Genomic DNA, 23,260 nt, shown 5'->3' with positions numbered 1-23,260 from the left:
GTTATTTTATACTTTTAGCAAAGTACCCACCAAACTTTGTGCGGTCACTGTCAATCTTTCCATCAGGTGGGGGAGCTGAGGATACAGCTTCTGACCCTTTATTCATCTTTGAGAAGAGACTCCGTACAATCTAAAAGTAATAAGAAAAGTAGGGATTACACATGTGTCGGTGAAAAAATGTTTCATTTTAATAATAATGTGTTGCATGTACTTTCTTTTCTATCTTCTTATTGTAAGACACCCATACACATGGCAGATTTGTTGTGGATTTTCCCGCAGCAAAATTTACATGTTTCAGGTGCAGATTTTGCTGTGGATTCTAAATAGATGTCTCATCCACATGGCTAGTACTGTATTCCGCTGTGGATTTTGGGTGCACAAATCAATAGCAATTCTATTTTGTGTGTAGGCCACCAAAACATTATAACTCATTGAATTTTAATAATGGTTAAAAAACAAATGTTGAAGAACGGATTTACAAAAAAAAATTTAAAAAAAATGTTCAAAAATTACCACTACATCTTCTTTGTCAAATATCCGTGGTTTAGAAACTTCCTCAGCTTGATCTACAAAGGAGCAAAACCAAAAAGTCGTGACACCATTACATCAAACTTTTTCAGGACTGTATTTGCTTGCAGATACCAGATTATTTGTGCCTCCCTACACAAACATTTGTTGTTACCAATGTATATTCACTTCCTGTTGCTTATATAGCGCCAGCATACGCACAAATTCTGCAATAGTGTAAAATGTGTGACCCGAAAAACTAGCTAGACAAAAATCCCGTGACACAAGAATCACATATGGCATGAAATATTCCTCCTGATTCTCATCTATCCGATATGTTATGACTAAGCCACTATTACCCACAATCGATGAAAATCACGTCGCATAATGTTCCCACCATCTCACCATACCGCCTATTACCTATACTGGACACACGTACTTACAACTATACAGTGCCATGCCGATACGTTCATAAAGTGACCCACATTTGTCTATTTCTTACCAATGATTAAAGTTGGAGAGGGCGGGGTAGCTAACGAACTTGACCAAGACATCTCGGGATCTGTTTCTACTCCAAGACTCTCTGATATACATCTTGAGTTTTGGTTCTTAAAAATAATAAAAGAAAAGTGTTGGCGATGAGAGCCGTCTGAAGCCAAGCACGTTATCTCACAGGTGTACTACGACAAAGACATTCAGTGCAGATCCGAATTTTAGTCCAAGAAGCTCGGCCGCAAATGGAGTGGAAGATGAGAAGAGCTGACCACATACTGCTTAGTGGTCTCTCTAAACCCTATAGACATGGAGAGAGAACGGTTCATCTTCCATTCCTTTAGCCATCTTGAATTTCACCACTGGTACATGAGACCTCTGTTCACCAGATAGGTGGGACCACTAACTATCACATTTTTGGCATATCCTCTGGAGAGGAAGAAATATTTTCTGTCTCACCTCAGCAATATGAATGTAGACCAAAACCTATATACCATGTTGTGTACTATGGCTTTTGGTACACTATTAAAAGGTTTATTTGAACGAAAGTTCAAAAGAACTATAATATTTTTGGAGGACCTGAACATAGAAAGCAAACTAATTTCACAAAAACAATTACAGCTTTCAAAACAATGGCAATGATAATTAACCCCTTCCCCCTGCTGGCATTCTGGGCCCTAATGTCCAAGCCATTTTTTAGATTTTTCCATTGTCACATTCGAAGAGCTGTAACTTTTTTATTTTTGCGTCGGCATAGCTGTATAAGGTCTTGTTTTTTGCGGGACGACTTGCAGTTTTTATTGGTACCATTTGAGAGTAGATGCGACTTTTTGATCACTTTCTATCACATTTTTTTTAAGTCAGGATTAACAGAAAACAGCAATTTTTCCATTGTTTTTAATTTTATTTTTTACGGCGTTCACCGTGCGGGTTAAATAACGTAACAGCTTTATAGTCGGGGTCGTTACGGATGCGGCGATACCAAATATGTGTAACTTTTTTGCTTTATTGTAGTTTTTTTTAATAGTAAAGCATTTTGTAAGGGGAAAAGCTGGGTTTTTCATTTTTTTTTTCACTTTTTTTTTTTATTAACTTTATTAAACTTTTTTTACTTTTTTACTAGTCCCACTAGAGGACTTCACTATCCTCCGATCGCTATTATAATACACTGCAATACTTTTGTATTGCAGTGTATTACTGCCTGTCCGTTTAAAACGGACAGGCATCTGCTAGGTCATGCCTGCGGCATGATCTAGCAGGCATTCGCTGCAGGCAGACCTGGGGGTCTTTATTAGACCCCCGGCTGCCATAGAAGACACAGACACTCGGCGATTTTATCGCCGGGTGTCAGTGAGATGAGAGGGAGCTCCCTCCCTCTCTCCAAAACCATTCAGATGCGGTGCTCGCTATTGTGCACCGCATCTGAAGGGTTAAACGGGTGAGATCGATACTAATATCGATCTCACCCGGCAGAGCAGGGACGCCCCCAGCCCTCAGCTGCCTCTAGCAGCTGAGAGCAGGGAGATTTCACGGCTCCCTGCTCTGTTTACTTTATTCTACAGCAGCGACGTAGTTTGGCGGCGCTCTAGAATAAAGCCCACTCATTAAGGGGTTAAAAGGGTTGCGTCACAAAGACGATCATTTATTAAATAGAAACCGGGCCGGCAATCAGTTGGTACCCGCAGGTCAGCTTCTCTAACCCCCGGTGATCTACTGTTATCGCCAGGGGGAAGACATATCTAGCTAATGTAGCATTAGATGCTGGCAATTCCAATGGATGGACCGGGTCCACCAGAACACGCCAAGGACCTATATGAGGGCCATGTGCTCTAATAGGGCATATGGACAGGGGCTTTTGTTTTGAGACAATTACACACATAGTTGATGCCGTTTTTGGATCATTTTTTTTGCTAAACACAGGAGTGGACACAGCAGAAAAGAGATGTATCAGTCTTTTCTTTATACCGTTCCTGCTTGGATCCAATTCTGGCTTTGGCTAAAAAAAAACTGTCAAAAACTGCACCAAAACGGTGTGTGTGATCCTGACCGAATAGAAGAAAAGCAAAGTAGGTGTAAAATATAAACTTACCCGGATCAACTGTGGTGTGCCCAATAAACTATCAGAAATATCTGAAAGAAAGAAGTTTATAATCACACACTGGGCACTTCGTTAGACATTGGGGCTTATTTACTAACACTGGTGTACAGTCTAGTGGTATTGACTATTAGTGTAGCGTGCCCTTATTCCTCTGCATATGGCACACTGTCTGAGGATTACATCACATCTTCTGAGAGGCACCAGGTAGTATCTGGTGTTCCATCTGCCGATTTTAATGTGCAACAAAGCATAAAAAAAAAGTAATGGAAAGCTGGCATCAGAAAGAGTGATGAATACCACATTCAACCCAAGCGCCAGTCTTTTCCACGAAACTACATCTCATTTTGAGCGCAAAGAGAAGACATTTACTTACCAAGCTTTCTATCTTGCTGTGGTGTTCTGCGCAGGTATTTTATATCCCCAAAGGGAGTCTTAAAGAACTCTTTCATGACCACAGGGCTGCAGACATAAGTAACAGAGTACAGCGTTAGAAGATTTGGCAAAAATAAATGACTGGAAAACGGTCTGTTCAGATTTTACTTGGTGAAATATCACGAAACAATGCCGTATATAGAAAGGTTGTTCTGGTTTATAGCAGTGGCAATGCTGTAGAAATCATGGGCATCTGTAACATATATATATATATATATATATATATATATATCCCAATATATAGTCGGTGTGACAAGCCTATGTTATCAGGGGACATATGTCCTCAGGTATCAGAGGCCCATATGTAGTGGTTGCTACTATATCCAGGCACAGTCCCCACAGAAGGCCAGGACTGTAAATTCCCACATCTTACCTGTCAGCCAAGTATCTATTTGAAGTGTCAAAGACGAGACTCTCTGGTACTGCAGTGCCATCAGGACTCTGCTGTGTCTTGTTCACATTTCGAAGGTTTTCTGGGGAAAAATTAGAATGTATATAACCTTCTGCGGTAGCCTCAAGAACACTAATTATTTTCTTTTTATTGTGAAGGATATTGTATTATTACTCGTAACTGGCATGCATTCCCTCCCGCATATCCTATCCTGGCATAACATCACCTTCCGTTTATAAACAAGGGCATCTATGGGATGGTCATAATTTATTAGCGCTAAACTATTTATGTTGCGGATATAGCGCCAACATATTCCGCAAATCTGTACTGAGATTACCGCTCAATGGGGCTGACACAGAGACATAGGAAGCCAATTAACGTATTAGTAGATTTTTGGACTGTGGGAGGAAACCCAAGCAAATGCCATGCAGATTTTGCTATGGTAGGATTAGAACCCAGGACCCCAGTGCTGCAAGGCAATAGAGAGATAGAGTCCACAGAGAGTCCACAGAGCAAGCAGTCACATGATTATATTACCATACCAGGCTTGAGAAGTCTCCTGCACGGGTCCTATTAATGTGAACAGGACCTGTATAATTGCCTTGGCAACTGTACCGCTTGGCGCACTACCTGCGTCTCTCCACCCACAATGTAAGATCGGGCAGAAAGGGCCACTGTAACTTTCCTATTGCTGTTTTTGCAATTATAAACCCTGGTAGAAAAGCTAGAAGAAAATCTTACCCTCCGTAACTCGAGTTTTCACTTTCGTTGGTGAAAGGAACAGAGGTGAACAGAAACGCTGCTCCTTGAAAATAGTTGGTGTCGACTCTAACTGGCTGTAATGTGGCGGCTTGTGCTGCGGGGTCCTGAAGAGGTGGTTATCCTGGTAGCCCCCGATCTGCTCCTCATCATCATCATCATCATCACGTAGCCGGGGCTGAAGCCGTAAAGCCTCTCTGGTCAGGTTCTCAAACCAGTTCACGTTCATCTGTCCCAGGTCTGTAGGGACCAAATCAAATCATGAAAAAACACAACGTAGCCATGAAGTCCGGTCCCAAGAGCACAAATGCAACACTTAGGGCCAGTTCACATGGAGTTTTTTTACACGCTTTTTGACGCGGAAACCGCGTCAAAACACCGCCGAAAATGTCTCCCATTGATTTCAATGGGAGGCGGAGGCGTTTTTTCCTGCGAGCGGAAAATCCGGCTGGCGGGAAAAAGAAGGAACATGCCCTATCTTCAGGTGTTTACGCCGCTGACCTCCCATTGACATCAATGGGAGGCAGAGAAAGCGCATTTCGCTGTGTTTTATGCCTGCTGCGCTCAATGGCCGTTCCAGACAGAATTTTGAGGCAGATTTTCCTCCTGCAAAAAACTCAGTGTGTACTCGCCCTTAGGCCTTATTCACACGGACGTGTATTACGTGCGTGAAAATCACGCACGTCGAACGGACCTATGTTAGTCTATGGGGCCGTTCAGACAGTCCGTGATTTTCACGCAGTGTGTGTCCGCCGCGTTAAACTCACGACATGTCCTATACTTGGCCGTTTTTCGCGCATCACGCACCCATTGAAGTCAATGGGTGCGTGAAAATCGTGCACGGCACACGGAAGCACTTCCGTGTGTCGCAGGTGATTCACACAACAGTATAAGGAAGAAATAAAAGCACTTCCGTAATTTATTTTTCTAAAATTCAAAACTGCGTGTCATAAACATGGCATGTGTGTAAAAATCACGCAGCACATACTGATGACACACGGAACCGCAACACGTAAAAAACGCACACGTTCATGTGAATAAGGCCTTATTGTATGATCAATGTTGTTTAAAATCTTCTGTCATATAGCTGGGGCAAAGGATAAATATTGGTGGGCGGACCAGGGGCCAGACCCACAAGAGTGCCTAAATTAAAGGGGTTTTAAAGTAATTGACTGCTTGGACCCCCACTGATCGTGTTCATGAGGCCCCCGAACTCCCCCATTTCTCCTCACTGTTTAACCGCAGTGAGGAGGACACTAAACGGGGCGGTGGTCCAGCCTGCCACGCCATTCACAGTCTATAAGAACGATGGAAATAGACCCTTGGTTGTTTCAATCATTCCCATAGATGCTGAATGAAGCGGGACAACACCTTTAAAGGGGAACTCTATAAAACGCTAAAATTACTTTATGCACAACAGACTGATGGCAACCTTTATTTTTTCCCAGCAGTTACTAGCCCTTATTCACACGTGCATTTTATTTTTTTTTAAATAACGTTTCTGATGTCAAAACCAGGTGTAAATCATAAAGGGGGAGAAAGTAGAACAGGACACGTACTACTTCTAGTTTTTGGGCTTCAAAAAAATTAATAAAAAAAAAAAAACCTGATCAAAACCTGCGCATGTGAATACCCCCTTACATGTCTGACACAACTGCGCTAAAGTCACATCACATCATATGATGACATGAGTACTGCCATCCATGGGGCATAGGACAGTACATGACTAGCATGCTGTACTGATTGGCTTGGTCAAACAATCATAATAAGCACCTGCATGACTACAATGCGCCTGGAACAGCTGGAAGAAGACTGTCGTCCCGGGCTGTACAGAAGCCATGTTACTTCAGATGACGTCCATCCAGCGTGCGGTGCTGCCGTCAGTCAGAACCGCGGTAACAGCACACGGTAAATGCAGCTAGGAATACAAGTTCAACTTCCCGCTGCTGTAGCGCTCGCCGCCTCACAGCTGCAGCCTGAATCCACGGAGCCAATCACGTTACAGCTCTTAGGAAGCTCCGCCCATTTCTTGTATAAGACACGGGGTGTCATTAGCTGACGTTTCGCGACGTTTTTCAAAGCTACTGTTAAAAAAAAAACTACATTTCCCACAATGCTAATATGGGGCTGTCTATGTCGCCTGTGTAATGAAACTACTGTGCGTGTGACCTTAGAGGGACGGAGTCCCGGATGACATTATCGACAGTTACTGACACAATTTTATGAGGGTTACACGGACATACCTCCCAATTTGAATACCGAATTGGGGGACATTTAAGCTCCGCCCCTGTTCTGACTGGGATAAGTTAATTGTCTCTACTTCTTATCTCACTAGAGAATGGAGACTGCAGATAAGAGGGCACAACATTAACCCCTTAATGACCGGGCCATTTTGCACGTTAATGACCAAGGATTATTTTTTGTTTTTCCACGGTCGCATTCCAAGAGTCGTAACTCTTTTTTTATTCCGTCTACATAGCCGTATAAGGGCTTGTTTTTTCCGGGACGAGTTGTATTTTGTAATTGTACCATTTTTAGATGCTTATAACATATTGATTAACTTTTATTAACTTTATTTTAGGAGAGAATTGAAAATAAGCAGCTATTCCAGCATTAATTTTCACGTTATAAATTTACGCCGTTTACTATGCAGCGTAAATAACATGTTAACTTTATTCTATGGGTCGGCACGATTACAGGGATACCAAATATGTAAAGGTTTTATATGTTTTTTCTACGTTTGCACAATAAAAACCCTTTTAGAAAAAAATTACTTGTTTTTGCATCGCCGCGTTCCAAGAGGCGTAATTTTTTTATTTTTCCGTCGATGTGGCCGTACGTGGGATTGATTTGTGCGGGACAATGTGTAGTTTTCATTAGTACTATTTTGGGGTACATAGGACTTATAGATGAACTTTTATTTTATTTTTTATGGGGGGAATGGGAGAAAAGAGAGAATTTTGCCGTTGTTTTTTGCGTTTTCTTTGGACGCCGTTCATCCGGCGGTTTAATTAATGTGTTCATTTTATTGGTCAAGTTGTTACGATCGCGGGGATACCATATATGTGTATGTGTTATTTGTTTTGACCGTTTTATTAAATAAAACCACTTTTTGGGGCAAAAAAGTAGTTTTATTTGACTTTGACTGTAATTTTTTTTATTTTTTTTTTCACAAACTTTATTTAACGGTTTTACTTTTTTTTTTTTAGTCCCACCAGGGGACTTCACTATGCGATGTGCCGATCGCATATATAATGCTTTGGTATACTTCGTATACCAAAGCATTATTGCCTGTCAGTGTAAAACTGACAGGCAACCTGTTAGGTCATGCCTCTGGCATCGCCTAACAGGCAGATGCTGAAGACAGACCTGGGGGTCTTTGTTAGACCCCCGGCTGTCATGGAAACCCGACGGCGACCCGCGATTTGTTTGCGGGGGCGCCGATCGGGAGACAGAGGGAGTTCCCCCCTCTGTCAAACACATTAAATGCCGCTGTCACTGTTGACAGCGGCATTTAATGGGTTAAACTGCCGGAATCGGCGCGTGCTTCGATTCCGGCAGTTGCAGCAGGAGCCAGGCTGTGTATAACAGCCGTGCTCCTGCCGCTGATCGCGTGGGTAAACTGTCAGTACCCGCGCGATCACAGGACGGATATATCCGTCCTCCTGCGCGAACTAGCAGCTGCTGAGGACGGATATATCCGTCCTTCGGCGTTAAGGGGTTAAAAGCCCTTCAAGGCTCACCCCCTCCCTTATGGTAAACAATGTCATTGTCCATTCTACACATAACATAGAATTGCTTCAAAACAGCTGTGACTTAGATTAATATATTACTTTTTAAAGCAATCCTAACCTATTAAAGGGAAGGTGTCATAAATTATTTTTTTTACTATTATATTACTTTTAATAAAATATAAACAACATTTTTATTTCCTAGTGTTGTGACTTTAAACTTTTTACTGTGTTTTTAGTTTTACTTCGCTATGGGGGCTGCCATTTTTTTTTCATCTCTGCATGTGTCGATTAGCGACACATACAGAGATGGAATACGGCACATACAACCCCATAGAGGATGTGAACAGGAGCCGTTCCATTCTCTGAAGCGTACGCCGTCTGTGTGGGAACGGCGCATGCGCCGCTCCCACACAGACCAAAACAAAGCTCGTTCCTAGAGCGAAATCCAGCGCCATTTTCTTGTGGACCGGAAGCCGCTGCCGGACAGTAAGATGACGACTTGCGGCCGCGACTTCCGGCCATATGTTCAACGAAGCGAAGGCGCAAGAAGCGTAGACCAGCGGAGGTGGCGGCGGCAGGAGCAGGTAATTTATGTTCGTGTATGTGATGTGTGTATTATGTTCGTGTATGTGATGTGTGTATTATGTTCGTGTATGTTGATTGTGATACTGTCTGCTGAGCCCTGTATCTAATCCTCCTACACTGTGCAGTCGCTCAGAAAATGGCGGCACACAGTGTAGGAGGTTTGAAGACCTTCAAACTCTTCCTTCTCCTGGCACTAGCCAGATGAAGGGAGGGGGGATTGTGTGAGGACACTAGAGGAGAGTGTGTCCACCCCAAATTTGCAGCATAAATCAATGAGGTTACTTTACCACAGTGACCATGCTGCAATTTTGGGAACTGCTCCCTCTAGGGACCAGCACATGGAAATGTTATAAATTAGAATCTAATTTATAATCTTTCCTGACTCGTGAAAAAATTAAAAAAATTAAAACAATGTGTAATCACTCAAATACAAATTGTTTAACTGAAAAAAAATAAAATAAATTCTATTGACACATTCCCTTTAACCCCTTCCCTGTACGTGAAGGAGATGGAGCTAGCTCAGGAGCTGAGCCAGCGCCATCACCGCCGGGTGCCAGCTGTAGGTTACAACTGGCACCCTGAGGTATCGGCCAGGACAGAAGCTAGCCTCAGATCCGGCCGATTAACCCCTCACATGCTGCGTTCAATAGAGATCGCAGCATGTGAGTTTTTAGCCACCGGCACCCCAGCAACGTGATCGCTGGGTTGCCAGTGACTGCAAAGACGATCAAAGGCCTAATACTTACCACCCGGTCCGGCCAGCAACGAAAGCCTCCTATGCCCCACTCGTCGGCGGGGTCTAAAAGGCTTCTGGTACCATCGGCAAGATGGTGCCGGCTCAGAAGCTGGCGTCATCAGCAGTGGGTGTCCGCTGTATGTTACAGCGGACACCCCGATGTATCGGCAGGAACAGGAGCTAGCTCCGATTCATGCCATTAACCCCTTCGATGCAGCGATAAAGTGCGATCAATGCATCTTAGCGGTATGTAGCAAATCGGCAGCTTGCCATGCGATGGCAAGGCTAGCGACTGCTACTATGGCAACAGGAGGCCTAACAATGGCTTCCTGTCTGCCATTACGGAAGCCGATTAGGCCCCGTCCGGAGGCGGAGCCTGATCGGCTTGCTGTCAGTGAACAACTGACAGCTCTAATACATTGCAGTACATAGGTAGTGCAATGTATTAGAACATCAAACAAACAGTTGGAGCTTCAAGTCCCCTAGTGAAACTAAAGAAAAGTGTAAAAAAAGAGTAAAAACAAAAGTTGTAAAAAATACAATAAAAGTTTCAATTAATAGCATAAAACACTATCGCCCTTTTTCCCTTATCAAAATAAGGCCATACATATTTGGTATCGCTGCGACCGTAACAACCTGAACTATAAAAATATTATGTTATTTATCCTGCACAGTGAACGCCGTAAAAAACAAAACAAAAAAATACTGCCATAATTGCTGGTTTTTTTGGTCACTTTGTCTTCCAAAAACTTAAATAAAAAGTGATCAACAAATCACATGTATCCAAAAATGGTACCTATAAATACTATAACTCATCTCGCAAAAAACAACCCCTCATACAGCTCCGTCGACAAAAAAATGTAAAAGTTATGGCTCTTACAACTTGGCAACAGAAAAAATACATTCTCTTATCGCCGGAATCGTACTGACCCGCAGAATAAAGTTAACATGTAATTTATAACGCATGGTGAACGCTGTATAAAAAGAACTAAAAAATATGCCAGAATTGCTGTTTTTTTGTCACCTGGAATCCCAAAAAAAAGGATAACAAGTGATCAAAAAGTCGCATGTACCCCAAAATGGTACCTGAAAAACTACAGCTCGTCCCGCAAAAATACAGCCCTCATGTCACTACATCTATGAAAAAATAAAATTAGTTAAGGCTCCACTAAGTCAGGAAAGAAAAAATATGCAGTTGTGCAGGTCCAAGGGGAACATTTCTTCTGTTTCAAGTGGCGAATTATCAAGGCCCCTAAAATTAGGGAACCAGGAAGGGGGGGGCAAACATATCTGCTGGAAGCGAGGGTGCCCGTATTTTACCAGGACAACACTTCCCAGCAAAATTCCCCAAACTGCAAAGGTGCAGTGTGTGTACCAAAAGGGGAATAAGGAAGGACATCTATCAGTGCGACACCGAGCTGTGCAGAAAGGATTGTGTCACAGCGTAACACACATCTATGGATTATTTTATTCTTTTTTTTACCCTATTATTATACCACCTGACTATGCCCCTGATGTACTCTGCCCAGCTTACATGTACCCCCACATTATAAATGGAAACACCAGTAAAACTCCAAACAAAACTATTACCAAGCAAAATCTGCGCTCCAAAAGCCAAATGGCGCTACCTCCCTTCTAAACCCTACAGCGTGCCCAAACAGCAGTTTACTTCCACATATATGGCGTCGCCATACCCGGGAGAACCCTTTTAACAATTTTTGGGGTGTGTATCTCCAGTGGCACAAGCAGGGCACCACATATTTGTCACTGAAATGGCATATCTAGGGAAAAAAATGTAATTTTTACTTTGCACCTACCGCAGCGCAATCATTCATGGAAAAGACCTGTGGGGTGAAGATGCTCACTACACCTCTTAATAACTGCCTTGAGGGGTGCAGTTTCCAAAATGGGGTCACTTCTCTTTTATTACTTCACATCAGAGCCTCTGCAATTGTGAACCAATACTTTGTAAATTGCCAAATTAGGCCTCAATTTCGCATGTTACTCTTTCACTCCTGAGCCTGGTCGAATGTCCATGAAAAAGATTAGGGCCACACGTAGGGTGTTTCTAAAACTGGGAAACACAGCATAATAATAAGAGAGTGGTCTTGTTATGGTGGCTCAAGCTGGGCACCACATATTGGCATATCTATGGAAAAAAATCCAATTTTCTCTCTGCAACATCGAGTGCACACCAATTTCTGCCAATCACCTGCGGGGTTAATATGCTCACTACACCCCTAGGTGAATACCTTGAGGGGTGTTGTTTCTAAAATGGGGTCACTTCTGGTGGTATCCACTGTTTTGGTCCCACAGGGACTTTTCAAATGCGACATAGCGCCCAGAAACCAATCCAGCAAAATCTGTACTCCAAAAGCAAATGGCGCTCCTTCCCTTCTGAGCCCTACTCTGTGCCCAAACAGCAGTTTATGACCACATATGGGGTATTGCTGTACTCGGGTGAAATTGCTTTACAAATGTTGGGGTTCTTTTTTTCCTTTATTTGTTGAGAAAATGAAAAGTTTTGAGCTAAAACTACGTCTTATTGAAGAAAAAGGATTTTTTTTATTTTCACTGCCCAATTCTAATAAAATCTATGAAACACCTGTAGGGTCAAAATGCTTACTACACCCCTAGATTAATTCTTCAAGGGGTGTAGTTTCGTGAATGGAGTCACTTTTGGGGAGTTTCCACTTTACTGGTTCCTTAGGGACTGTCACGATGCAGGTTAGTGGACCCACTAGGCCTTACCGACGTAGCGGGGAGGCAGCTGGCCAAACAACAGGAAACCCCAGCAATACAATGTCCAGCACAAGGGTACCTGGATAGTCCGGACAGTGGCCGCAGCTCTGGCACTGATGGAGATGGGTGCAGCAGGTAACGCCAAACGTGGCGGATGACACAGGTGCCGCAGGTTGCGCCAGATGTGGTGGATTCCTCCGAACATGGCAGATTACACAGGACGTGGCGGATTCCTCCGGACGTGGCAGATGACACAGGACGTGGTGGATTCCTCCGGACGTGGCAGATGACACAGTACATGGCGGATTCCTCCAGACGTGGCAGATGACACAGGATGTGGCAGACTCAATACTAAAGGCACAACACGGGAAACAGGAACAAGGCACGGGTAACAACTGGAACGGGAAACACTAAGGGACCATTTGCAAGACAGACTGGGAAAACTAACAACGCTCAGGCAAGGATCAGAAGGCCTGGGGCCTTCTTATAGACCAGGAAATCATGGCAGTTGATGATGATGACGATTTCCTAAGTGCGCGCGCTGGCCCTTTAAGGGAGACGGGAAACACTAAGGGACCGTTTGCACACCCTACGGGACACAGCAGAACGGAAGTGAGCGCTGGTGTCTCCTAGGAAGGAGATGGGGACCAGCGCTCACGGATCCATGGCTGAGGGCGTCGGAAGGTGAGTAAACCCGCGGCCATGGACGCTACAGTATCCCCACTCTTACGCCCCCTCTTCTTGGGGCCAGAGCGAGAGAGGAATTTCTTAATAAGCGCAGGGGCACTGAGGTTCTCTTCTGGCTCCCAGGACCTCTCCTCAGGACCAAACCCTCTCCAGTCCACCAAATAGAAAGTCCTTCCTCCTACCCTCTTGCAGTCCAGGATCTCCCTCACCTCGAATATATCAGAAGAACCGCTGGGAGCAACTGTGAAACTAGAAGTCTTGCTGTAGCGGTTCAGGACCACTGTCTTCAGGAGGGACACATGAAAGGAGTTGGGGATTCTGAGGATAGGAGGCAGCCGCAGCTTATAGGAGAGAGGGTTTATCTGTTGCAGAATCTCGAAAGGACCAAGGAACCTTGGAGCAAACTTGTATGAGGGTACCTTCAAGCGAATGTTCCGAGAGGACAGCCAAACTTTAGTCCCCAGAAGATACTGAGGCGGCTCTCTTCTCCTAGTATCTGCTTTTCGCTTCATGTGATCGACTGCCAGTAAAATAGAGGACCGGGTCTGTTGCCAGATTTGCAAAAAGTCCCCATAAGCAGAGTCAGCAGTGGGTACTTGAGATGTGGTCGACACTGGAAGAGGGACTCTAGGATGTTGACTGTACACAATGTTAAATGGAGTGGAAGTGGTTGACTCACTTGTGTGGTTGTTGTATGAGAACTCGGCCCATGGAAGAAGCTGTACCCAGTTATCATGCTGTGAAGAGATGAAGTGGCGGAGATAATTCTCCATGATCTGGTTGATCCTCTCAACTTGCCCATTGGACTGGGGGTGATAAGCTGAGGAAAAGTCCAATCTCACATCCAGGAGTTTACAGAGGGCTCTCCAGAACTTTGATGTAAATTGAACACCTCCTATCTGACACGATGTCAAGAGGCAAGCCATGCAAGCGTAAGATGTGTAGAATGAAGAGACTCACCAGACAAGGAGCAGAAGGTAGGCCGGTCAGTGGGATGAAATGTGCCATCTTAGAGAACCAATCCACCACCACCCAGACAGTGTTGCATCCTGCTGAGGGGGGAAGGTCTGTGACAAAGTCCATCGCAATGTGCTGCCAGGGGGCATTGGGAACAGGCAGAGGTTGAAGCAGGCCGGCAGGCTTGGAGTGAGTCACTTTGTTAGTGGCACACACCGTGCAAGAAGAGACAAAGTCCAGAACATCTTTAGGTAGCGTGGGCCACCAGAAGTGACGAGCAATCAGGTCTCGGGTTTTACGGACACCAGCGTGCCCAGCCAGTTTAGAACTGTGTCCCCAGCGGAGAATTCTTCTCCTGTCTGCCAACCGAACAAAATTCCTCCCAGGAGGGATGTCTCTAACCTGCAGAGGATTAGCAGTGACAATGCAGGACGGGTCTATGATAGTCTGAAGGGACTCCACCGTGTCTTCCGTCTCAAACGATCTGGATAGGGCATCGGCTCTCACATTCTTGTCTGCGGGACGGTAGTGGAGCACAAACTAAAAACGGGTGAAGAACAGCGACCACCTGGCTTGACGGTGATTCAGACTGAAGGTAGGTAAGGTTTTTGTGGTCGGTGAAGATCAGGATGGGGTGAGCAGCGCCCTCTAGAAGATGTCTCCACTCCTCCAGAGCCAATTTGATGGCCAGCAGCTCCCGATCTCCAATAAAGTAATTGCGCTCAGCAGAAGAAAAAAGTCTTGAGTAGTAGCCACATACTACTGCCTTTCCTTTGAAGCTCCTCTGGAACAGAAGTGCACCTGCACCAACAGAGGAAGCGTCCACTTCCAGTGAGAACTGCCGAGATACGTCAGGATGATGGAGGATTGAGGCTGAAGTGAAGGCTTTCTTGAGGCTAATAAATGCGGACTCTGCCTCTGGAGTCCACACCTTGGCGTTCACACCCTTCTTGGTAAGGGTAGAGATGGGAGCCGTCAGAGAAGAGAAGTTAGAAATAAACTGCCGGTAGAAATTGCCGAATCCCAGGAAGCGCTGTATGGCCCTTAAGCCTTGAGGACGTGGCCACTCCAGGACAGCTTTCACTTTCTCGGGATCCATCTTGAGGCCTTGATCCAAGATGATGTAGCCCAGGAAGGGCAGAGAACTGTTCTCAAAGACGCACTTCTCCAGCTTGGCGTATAAATGATAGTAGAACCTGACGGACATGCCTCCGATGAGTCGTTGGATCTGGGGAGAAAATCAAAATATCATCGAGCTGAAGATGATCCACAAGCTCTTTCTGGATGAAGTTTGCAGCAGAACCAGAGTCAAGATAGGCAGAAACTTGTTGCGTCCTGTCGCCAGATACTAGGGTCACAGGAATAGTCAGCTTGGAACTGAATGCTTTATTAGGTACCGTTCCATCTAGGGTTGTCTCTCCAATCAGTCCTAGGCAATGGGGTCTCTCTGGCCTCTGGTGACACAGACGCACAATATGGCCTCGGTGGCCACAATACAAACAAAGTCCAGAAGTGCGTCTGCGTTGTTTCTCCTCGGTAGACAATTTGACATAGTTACTCTGCATCGGATGCTCTGGTGGGATAACTGAGGAGGATTGCTGGTAAGTAGAATCCAGTCTAGGAAGTTCTCTCTCCCGGAGAACCTCTTGGGAACGCTCCCGGATCCTCATGTCAACCCGGGTGGCGAGTAGGATAAGATCGTCCAGGGTAGATGGCAGATCGCGAGCAGCGATAGTAGATAGTAGAACCTGACGGACATGCCTCCGATGAGTCGTTGGATCTGGGGAGAAAATCAAAATATCATCGAGATAAACAACAACACAGACATAGAGGAGATCTCGGAAAATATCATTGACGAATTCCTGAAATACTGAGGGAGCGTTACACAGTCCGAAGGGCATCACTAGGTATTCGTAGTGCCCGTCCCGGGTGTTAAATGCCGTCTTCCATTCATCACCCTGGCGAATCCGGACTAGATTGTAAGCCCCCCGCAGGTCTAGCTTAGAAAAAATATTGACTCCTCGTATGCGATCAAACAGCTCAGATATAAGTGGCAACAGGTATTTGTTCTTGACTGTGATCTGGTTGAGACCATGGTAGTCAATGCAGGGTCGAAGGGATCCGTCCTTCTTTTTAACGAAGAAGAATCCAGCCCCGGCCAGGGAGGAAGACTTTCGTATGAAACCCCTCTCCAGATTCTCCTTGATATAGGCCGACATGGATAGAGACTCAGGCAAGGAGAGAGGATATACTTGGCCACGGGGAAGAGAGGCATTAGGAACCAGTTCAATGGGGCAGTCATAAGTCCCATGTGGAGGCAGCGTCTCAGCCTCCCTCTTGCTGAAAACATCTGCCTACTGAGCAAACTGGGGAGGCAGTCCCGCCAATGACTGAGGCAGAGGAGGCTTGACAGCATGGATCTGCAACAGACAACGACCATTGCACTTGGAGCCCCATTGGAGAACCTCTCCAGAATTCCAGTCCAGGACTGGGGCATGTAGTCGAAGCCAAGGCAGGCCCAGCAGAACAGGATTGATGGCCTTGGGCAAAACAAGGAAATAAATGAATTCAAAATGCAGGACTCCAACCTGGAGCTTCAACAGCTTGGTTTTAGAAACTATGGGATCAGGCAGAGGGAGTCCATTACTGAGGCCACAGCCAAAGATGTCTCTAGGGGGACTGTGGGCAGCTGAAGATGATCCACAAGCTCTTTCTGGATGAAGTTTGCAGCAGAACCAGAGTCAAGATAGGCAGAAACTTGATGCGTCCTGTCGCCAGATACTAAGGTTACAGGAATAGTCAGCTTGGAACTGAATGCTTTATTAGGTACCGTTCCATCTAGGGTTGTCTCTCCAATCAGTCCTAGGCAATGGGGTCTCTCTGGCCTCTGGTGACACAGACGCACAATATGGCCTCCGTGGCCGCAATACAAACAAAGTCAAGAAGTGCGTCTGCGTTGTTTCTCCTCGGTAGACAATTTGACATAGTTACTCTGCATCGGATCCTCTGGTGGGATGACTGAGGAGGATTGCTGGAAAGTAGAATCCAGCCTAGGAAGTTCTCTCTCCCGGAGAACCTCTTCGGAACGCTCCCGGATCCTCATGTCAACCCGGGTGGCGAGTAGGATAAGATCATCCAGGGTAGATGGCAGATCGCGAGCAGCCAGCTCGTCCTTGATCCCTGAAGACAGTCCCTGCCAGAATGTGGCCATCAAAGCCTCGTTGTTCCAGGTCAATTCAGCAGCCAGGATATGGAACTGGATGGCATACTCGCCCACGGAGAGGTCTCCCTGATGTAGGGTCAGCAAGGATGCAGCAGCCGAAGAAACTCTCCCAGGTTCCTTAAAGATCGAGCGGAAGGTCTGTAAGAAGCACTGCAAGTCACAGGTTTCTGGTCCCTGATGATTAGCCCATGCCAGGGCTTTGCCAGTAAGGAGAGAAATGATGAAGGCGATCCTGACGTCATCCGAAGAGAAGGACCTGGCATGTAGTCTGAAGTGGATCAGGCACTGATTTAAAAATCCCCTGCAGGTCCTCGGGTCTCCGTCATAGCGTGGTGGGGGCGGCAAGAAACACAGGGGATTGGTACCGGTACAGACAGGAAGTGTAGCAGGAGGAACAGCAGGAATGGGTGCGGCGACGACTGTGGTTGGAGCAAGTAGCCGATGGGCAATGGCGTTCACCGACAGGAGGAGTTGGTCTTGTCGTGACTGGAGATCCTCCATCTTGACCAGCATGGCTTGTGTCGTCAAAGTCTCAGGTTGACCAGCGTGGTCCATGGCCTGAGCGTACAGTCACGAAGCGGGTTAGTGGACCCACTAGGCCGTACCGGGGAGGCAGCTGGCCAAACAACAGGAAACCCCAGCAATACAATGTCCCGCACAAGGGTACCTGGATAGTCCGGACAGTGGCCGCAGCTCTGGCACTGATGGAGATGGGTGCAGCAGCTAACGCCAAACGTGGCGGATTTTTCCGGACGAGGCAGATGACACAGGACGTGGCGGATTCCTCCGGACGTGGCAGATGACACAGGACATGGCGGATTCCTCTGGACGTGGCAGATGACACAGGACGTGGCGGATTCCTCCGGACGTGGCAGATGACACAGGACGTGGCAGACTCAATACTAAAGGCACAACACGGAAAACAGGAACAAGGTACGGGTAACAACTGGAACGGGAAACACTAAGGGACCATTTGCACACCCTACGGGACAGACACAGCAGGACGGAGCGGAAGTGAACGCTGGCGTCTCCTAGGAAGGAGATGAGGACCAGCGCTCACGGATCCATGGCTGCGGGCGTCGGGAGGTGAGTAAACCCGACGGTCCGCGGCCATGGACGCTACAGGGGCTTTGCAAAAGCGACATGGTTTTCAAGAAATCTGTGCTCCAAAAGCCAAATAGCGCTCTTTCCCTTCTGATCCTTGCCATGTGCCCAAACAGCAGTTTATGACCACATATGGGCTATTTTCGTACTCCAGAGATGTTGCTTTACAAATTTTGTGGTTCTTTTATTCCTTTATTTGTTGAGAAAATAAAAAATTTGGAGCTAAAGCTACGTCTTATTCGGGAAAAAGGATTTTTTTTATCTTCACTGCCCAATTCTATGAAAATCTATGAAACCCCTGTGGGGTCAAAATGCTCACTACACCCCTAGATGGATTCTTCAAGGGGTGTAGTTTCCTAAATGGAGTCACTTTTTTGGCGTTTTCACCGTTTTGGTCCCTCAGGGGCTTTGCAAATGCAACGTGGCCTCCACTAACCATTTCTGCTAAATTTGAGCTCCAAAAGCGAAATGGCGCTCTTTCCCTTCTGAGCCCTGCCGTGTTTCCAAACAGCCGTTTATAACCACATGTGGGGTATTGTTTTACTCGGGAGAAATTGCTTTACAAATTTTACGGTGCTTTTTCTCCTTTAGTCCTTGTGGAAATTAGAAAAAATTAGCTAAACCTACATTTTCTTTGAAAGAATGTACTGTAGATTTTCATTTTCACAGCCTACTTCCAACCATTTCTTCAAACAACCTGCGGGGTAAAAATGCTCACTATACCCCTAGATAATTTCCTCAAGGGGTGTAGTTTCCAAAATGGGGTCACTTTTGGGGGATTTCCACTGTTTTGTCACCGTAAGAGCCTTTCAAACCTGACATGGTGCCTAAAATATTTTCTAATAAAAAGGAGGCCCCAAAATCCTCTAGGTACTCCTTTGCTTCTGAGGCCGGTGCTTCATTCCAGTAGCACGCTAGGGCCACATGTGGGATATTTCTAAAAACTGCAGAATCTGGGCAATAGATATTGAGTTGCATTTCTCTGGTAAAATCTTCTGTGTTACAAAAAAATTGATTAAAAATGAATTTCTGCAAAAAAATATGTAATATGTAATTTGTAAATGTCACCTCTACTTTGCTTTAATTCCTGTGAAACGTTTAAAGGGTTAAGAAACTTTCTAAATGATGTTTTGAATACTTTGAGGGGTGAAGTTTTTAAAATGGTGTGACTTATCTAGGGCCCTAAAAGCCGCTTCACAACTGAACTGGCCCCTGTAAAAATAACCTTTTGAGATTTTCTTGAAAATATAAGATATTGCTGCTAAAGTTCTAAGACTTGTAAAATCCTCGAAAAATAAAAGGATGTTCAAAAAACGATGCCAATCTAAAGTAGACATATGGGGATGTTAATTGGCAACAATTTTGTGTGGTATTACTATCTGTCTTACAAGCAGATACATGTAAATTTAGAAAAATTGACATTTTTTCGCAAAATTTTGGTGTTTTTCACAATGAAAAACTGAATGTATCAAGCAAATTTTGCCAGTAACATAAATTCCAATGTGTCACGAGAAAACTATCTCAGAATCGCTTGGATAGGTAAAAGCATTCTGAAGTTATTACCACATAAAGTGAAACATGTCAGATTTGAAAAATGAGGCTCTGTCCTGAAGGTCAAAAGTGGCCAAAGAGGGAAGGAGTTAATCTTAAAATGGCTCCCTCAGGTGACAAGATGGATTCTAACATCCAAAATGGCCACCACCAAACAAGATGTTGTCTAGGCAAGATGGAGTTATTTAAACATTTGATTTTAATCACTTTCACAAGCAGCAGCCTAGCATTTCCAGGCTGGGAAGGCCCTCTGTTTTTGAGCTTTCCCAGGCTAATAATAACAGCCTGCGGCCGCGCCAGTGCCCAATCATCACTACAGATTGTCGGGTACTGGATCGTACCCGGCTCTTCCCAGTAACGGGATGATAATGGTGGACGTTGTCAATCAGCCAGCGACCATTACTAAGGTGGTAGTAATAAAGTTTAGAAAAATACAAAGACAAAGGAAAAATATTTTATTGAAATAAAAATCCCACACAAACCTCGTTATCCATTTTATTCAGAATAAAAAAAAGCTGTCATTGATGTAATCCTTGAATCCGAAGTAGTCCAACAACCGAACTTGTAAAAAAACACAAACACACAAAAATAATTTGTAACAAGGGGTGTAGTTTCCAAAATGGGGTCACTTCTGCGTGGTTTCCACTGATTCGGTCCCACAAGGGTTTTGCAAATGCGACATGGCGCCCAAGAACCAAACCAGCAAAATTTGCATGCCAAGTAGCGCTCCTTTCTTTCTGCCATGTGTCCAAGCAGCAGTTTATGACCACATGTGGGATATTGCCGTATTCGGGAGACATTGCTTTATAAATGTTGGGGTGCTTTTTCTCCTTTATCCCTTGTGGAAATAAAAAAATGCAACATTTTAGTGGAAAAAATTTTGATATTCATTTTCACGGCCTAATTCCACTAAATCCAGCAAAAAACTTGTAGGGTCTAAATGCTCACCTTACCCCCCGATAAATTCTCTGAGGGCTATACATTCCCAAATGGGGTCACATTTGGGTGGTTTCTATGGTTTTGCTCCCTCAGGGGCTTTGCGACATGGCACCCGAAAAACACTCCAGCAGAACGTGAGCTCCAAAAGCCAAATAGCGCCCCTTCCCTTCTGAGCCCTGCCGTGTGTACAAACAGCAGTTTATGACCACATATAGGGTATTGTCATAATCGGGAGAAATTGCTTTTCATATGTTGGGGTGCTTTTTCTCCTTTATTCCTTGTAAAAATTGAAAATAATCAAGTTTTATCAGAAGAAAATAAATTTTAAATTTCACTGCATATATCCACTAAATTCAGCAAAAAACCTGTGGAGTCAAAATGCTCACTATACCCCTCGATAAATTCCTTCAGGGGTGTAGTTTCCCAAATAGGATCACTTTTGACTTTTGGGGGTTTCCACTGATTTGGTCCCGCAGGGGCTTTGCAAATGCGACATGGCACCAAAAACCATTCCAGCAAAACTTGAGCTCCAAAAGCTAAATGTCGCTCCTTCCCTTCTGAGCCCTGCTGTGTGTCCACACAGCAGTTTATTACCACATATGGGGGTATTGCCGTAATGGGGAGAAATTGCTTTTCAAATGTTGGGGCGCTTTTTCGCCTTTATGCCTTGTAAAAATGTACAATTTCTATGTTTTATTGGAAAAAAATTAGATTTTTATTTTTACAGACTAATTCCACTAAATTCAGCACAAAACCTGTGCGGTTAAAATGCTCACTATACCCCTTGATAAATTCCTTGAGGGGTGTAGTTTGCCAAATGGTGTCTTTTGCTTCTGAGGCATGTGTTTCAGTCCAGTAGCACACTAGGGCCATTTGAAGGATATTTCTTAAAACTGCAGAATCTGGGCAATAAATATTGAGTTGCGTTTCTCTGGTACAACCTTCTGTGTTACAGAAAAAGTGGATTAAAACAGATTTCCTGCAAAAAAAAAAAATAATTTGTAAATTACACCTCCACTTTGCTTTAATTCCTGTGAAATGCCTAAAGGGTTAAGAAACTTTCTAAATGCTGTTTTGAATACTTTGAGGGGTGCAGTTTTTAAAATAGGGTTATTTATAGGGGGTTTCAAATATATAGGGCCTCAAAGCCACTTCAGAACTGAACTGGTCCATAAAAAAAAAAGGCCTTTGACATTTTTTTGAAAATGTCAGAAATTGCTGCTAAAGTTCCTCCACACCTTGTAACGGCCTAGAAAAATAAAAAAAAAATGTTCAAAAAACTATGCCAACATAAAGTAGGCATATGGGATATGTGAACTAGGGACTATTTTATGTGGTATTACTAACTGTCTTACAAGCAGATACATTTAAATTGATAAAAATGCAAATTTTTGCACATTTTCTCTAATTTTTTTTTCAAAAATAAACACTGAATGTATTGACCAAATTTTACCACTAACTTAAAGTACAATGTGTCTCGAGAAAACAATCTCAGAATCGCTTAAAAAAATAAAAGCATTCCAAAGTTATTACCACATAAAGTGACACATGTTAGATTTGAAAAAAAATGGCCTGGTCCATTAGGCAAAAACAGGCTGGGTCCTTAAAGGGTAAATTAACCCCTTCCCAACATCTGGCGTATATATACGCCACACGTCGGGTGGGGGGAGTATGGAGCGGTCTCACGGGCTGAGTCCACTCCATAAAGATAGCGACACTTCAGGGTAACGAGTGGGATCCCGCTCATTTAACCCGATAAATGCCGCGGTCAATAGCGACCGTGACATTTAAATTACTAGAAACAGTTGGGCGGGCCCATGTAACGTTCCAAAGGCCCAGGCGCTGTTGGCTGGCATGGCAGCCTCAAGGCCTGATGAAGGTCCCCAGGTCCACCATCTTTGTACTCCTACGAAGCCCTGCCCTTAGTATGGCAGTATATCATGCAAGTGATCCAACGATCGCTGGTTCAAGTCCCCTAGGGGGACAAGTAAAAAAAGTGAAAAACAGTAAAATAAAGTATTTTTAATAAATAATACAAAAAAAATAAAAAGTTCAAAAAACACTTTTTTTTTCCCATTTTACCTCAGGCACAAAGTAAAAAATAAAATTAACATCACTGGTATCGACGCATCCATAAAAGTCTGAACTATTACAATATATCATTATTTAGTCCGCACGGTGAACGTTGTAAAAAATAAAAATGTAAAAGCCAGAATTGCTGTTTTTTGGTCACTTCAAATTATTTGGAATAACAAATTATCAAAAAGTCTCATGTCCCCTAAAATGGTAACAATAGAAACTAAATCTCGCTCCACAAAAAATA

The 23,260-nt window shown here is 44.4% G+C and overlaps 1 protein-coding gene across 2 annotated transcripts in view; it reads right to left on the bottom strand.

The window, feature by feature from the left end:
• BRCA2 (BRCA2 DNA repair associated) overlaps nucleotides 1–6,668 on the bottom strand; it is a 47,791-nt gene extending 41,123 nt beyond the window's left edge. The window contains exons 1-8 of one of the 2 annotated variants that reach the window (XM_075851702.1): nucleotides 6,453–6,668; nucleotides 4,662–4,919; nucleotides 3,903–4,002; nucleotides 3,471–3,556; nucleotides 3,089–3,129; nucleotides 1,010–1,115; nucleotides 514–566; nucleotides 31–130 (exon numbers count right to left, since the gene is read on the bottom strand). In XM_075851702.1, coding sequence (XP_075707817.1) covers nucleotides 31–130; nucleotides 514–566; nucleotides 1,010–1,115; nucleotides 3,089–3,129; nucleotides 3,471–3,556; nucleotides 3,903–4,002; nucleotides 4,662–4,919; nucleotides 6,453–6,519 — 811 coding nt within the window. In that variant the 5' untranslated portion in view covers nucleotides 6,520–6,668. The remainder of the gene's footprint in view (nucleotides 1–30; nucleotides 131–513; nucleotides 567–1,009; nucleotides 1,116–3,088; nucleotides 3,130–3,470; nucleotides 3,557–3,902; nucleotides 4,003–4,661; nucleotides 4,920–6,452) is intronic. The other variant, XM_075851701.1, reaches the window with a different exon arrangement.
• Between the last annotated feature and the right edge of the window lie 16,592 nt (nucleotides 6,669–23,260).

The sequence above is a fragment of the Rhinoderma darwinii genome, chromosome 2 (genome assembly GCF_050947455.1).
Source record: "Rhinoderma darwinii isolate aRhiDar2 chromosome 2, aRhiDar2.hap1, whole genome shotgun sequence".
NCBI classification, from domain to species: Eukaryota; Metazoa; Chordata; class Amphibia; order Anura; family Rhinodermatidae; genus Rhinoderma; species Rhinoderma darwinii.
This window is presented reverse-complemented; position numbering and strand designations above follow the sequence as displayed.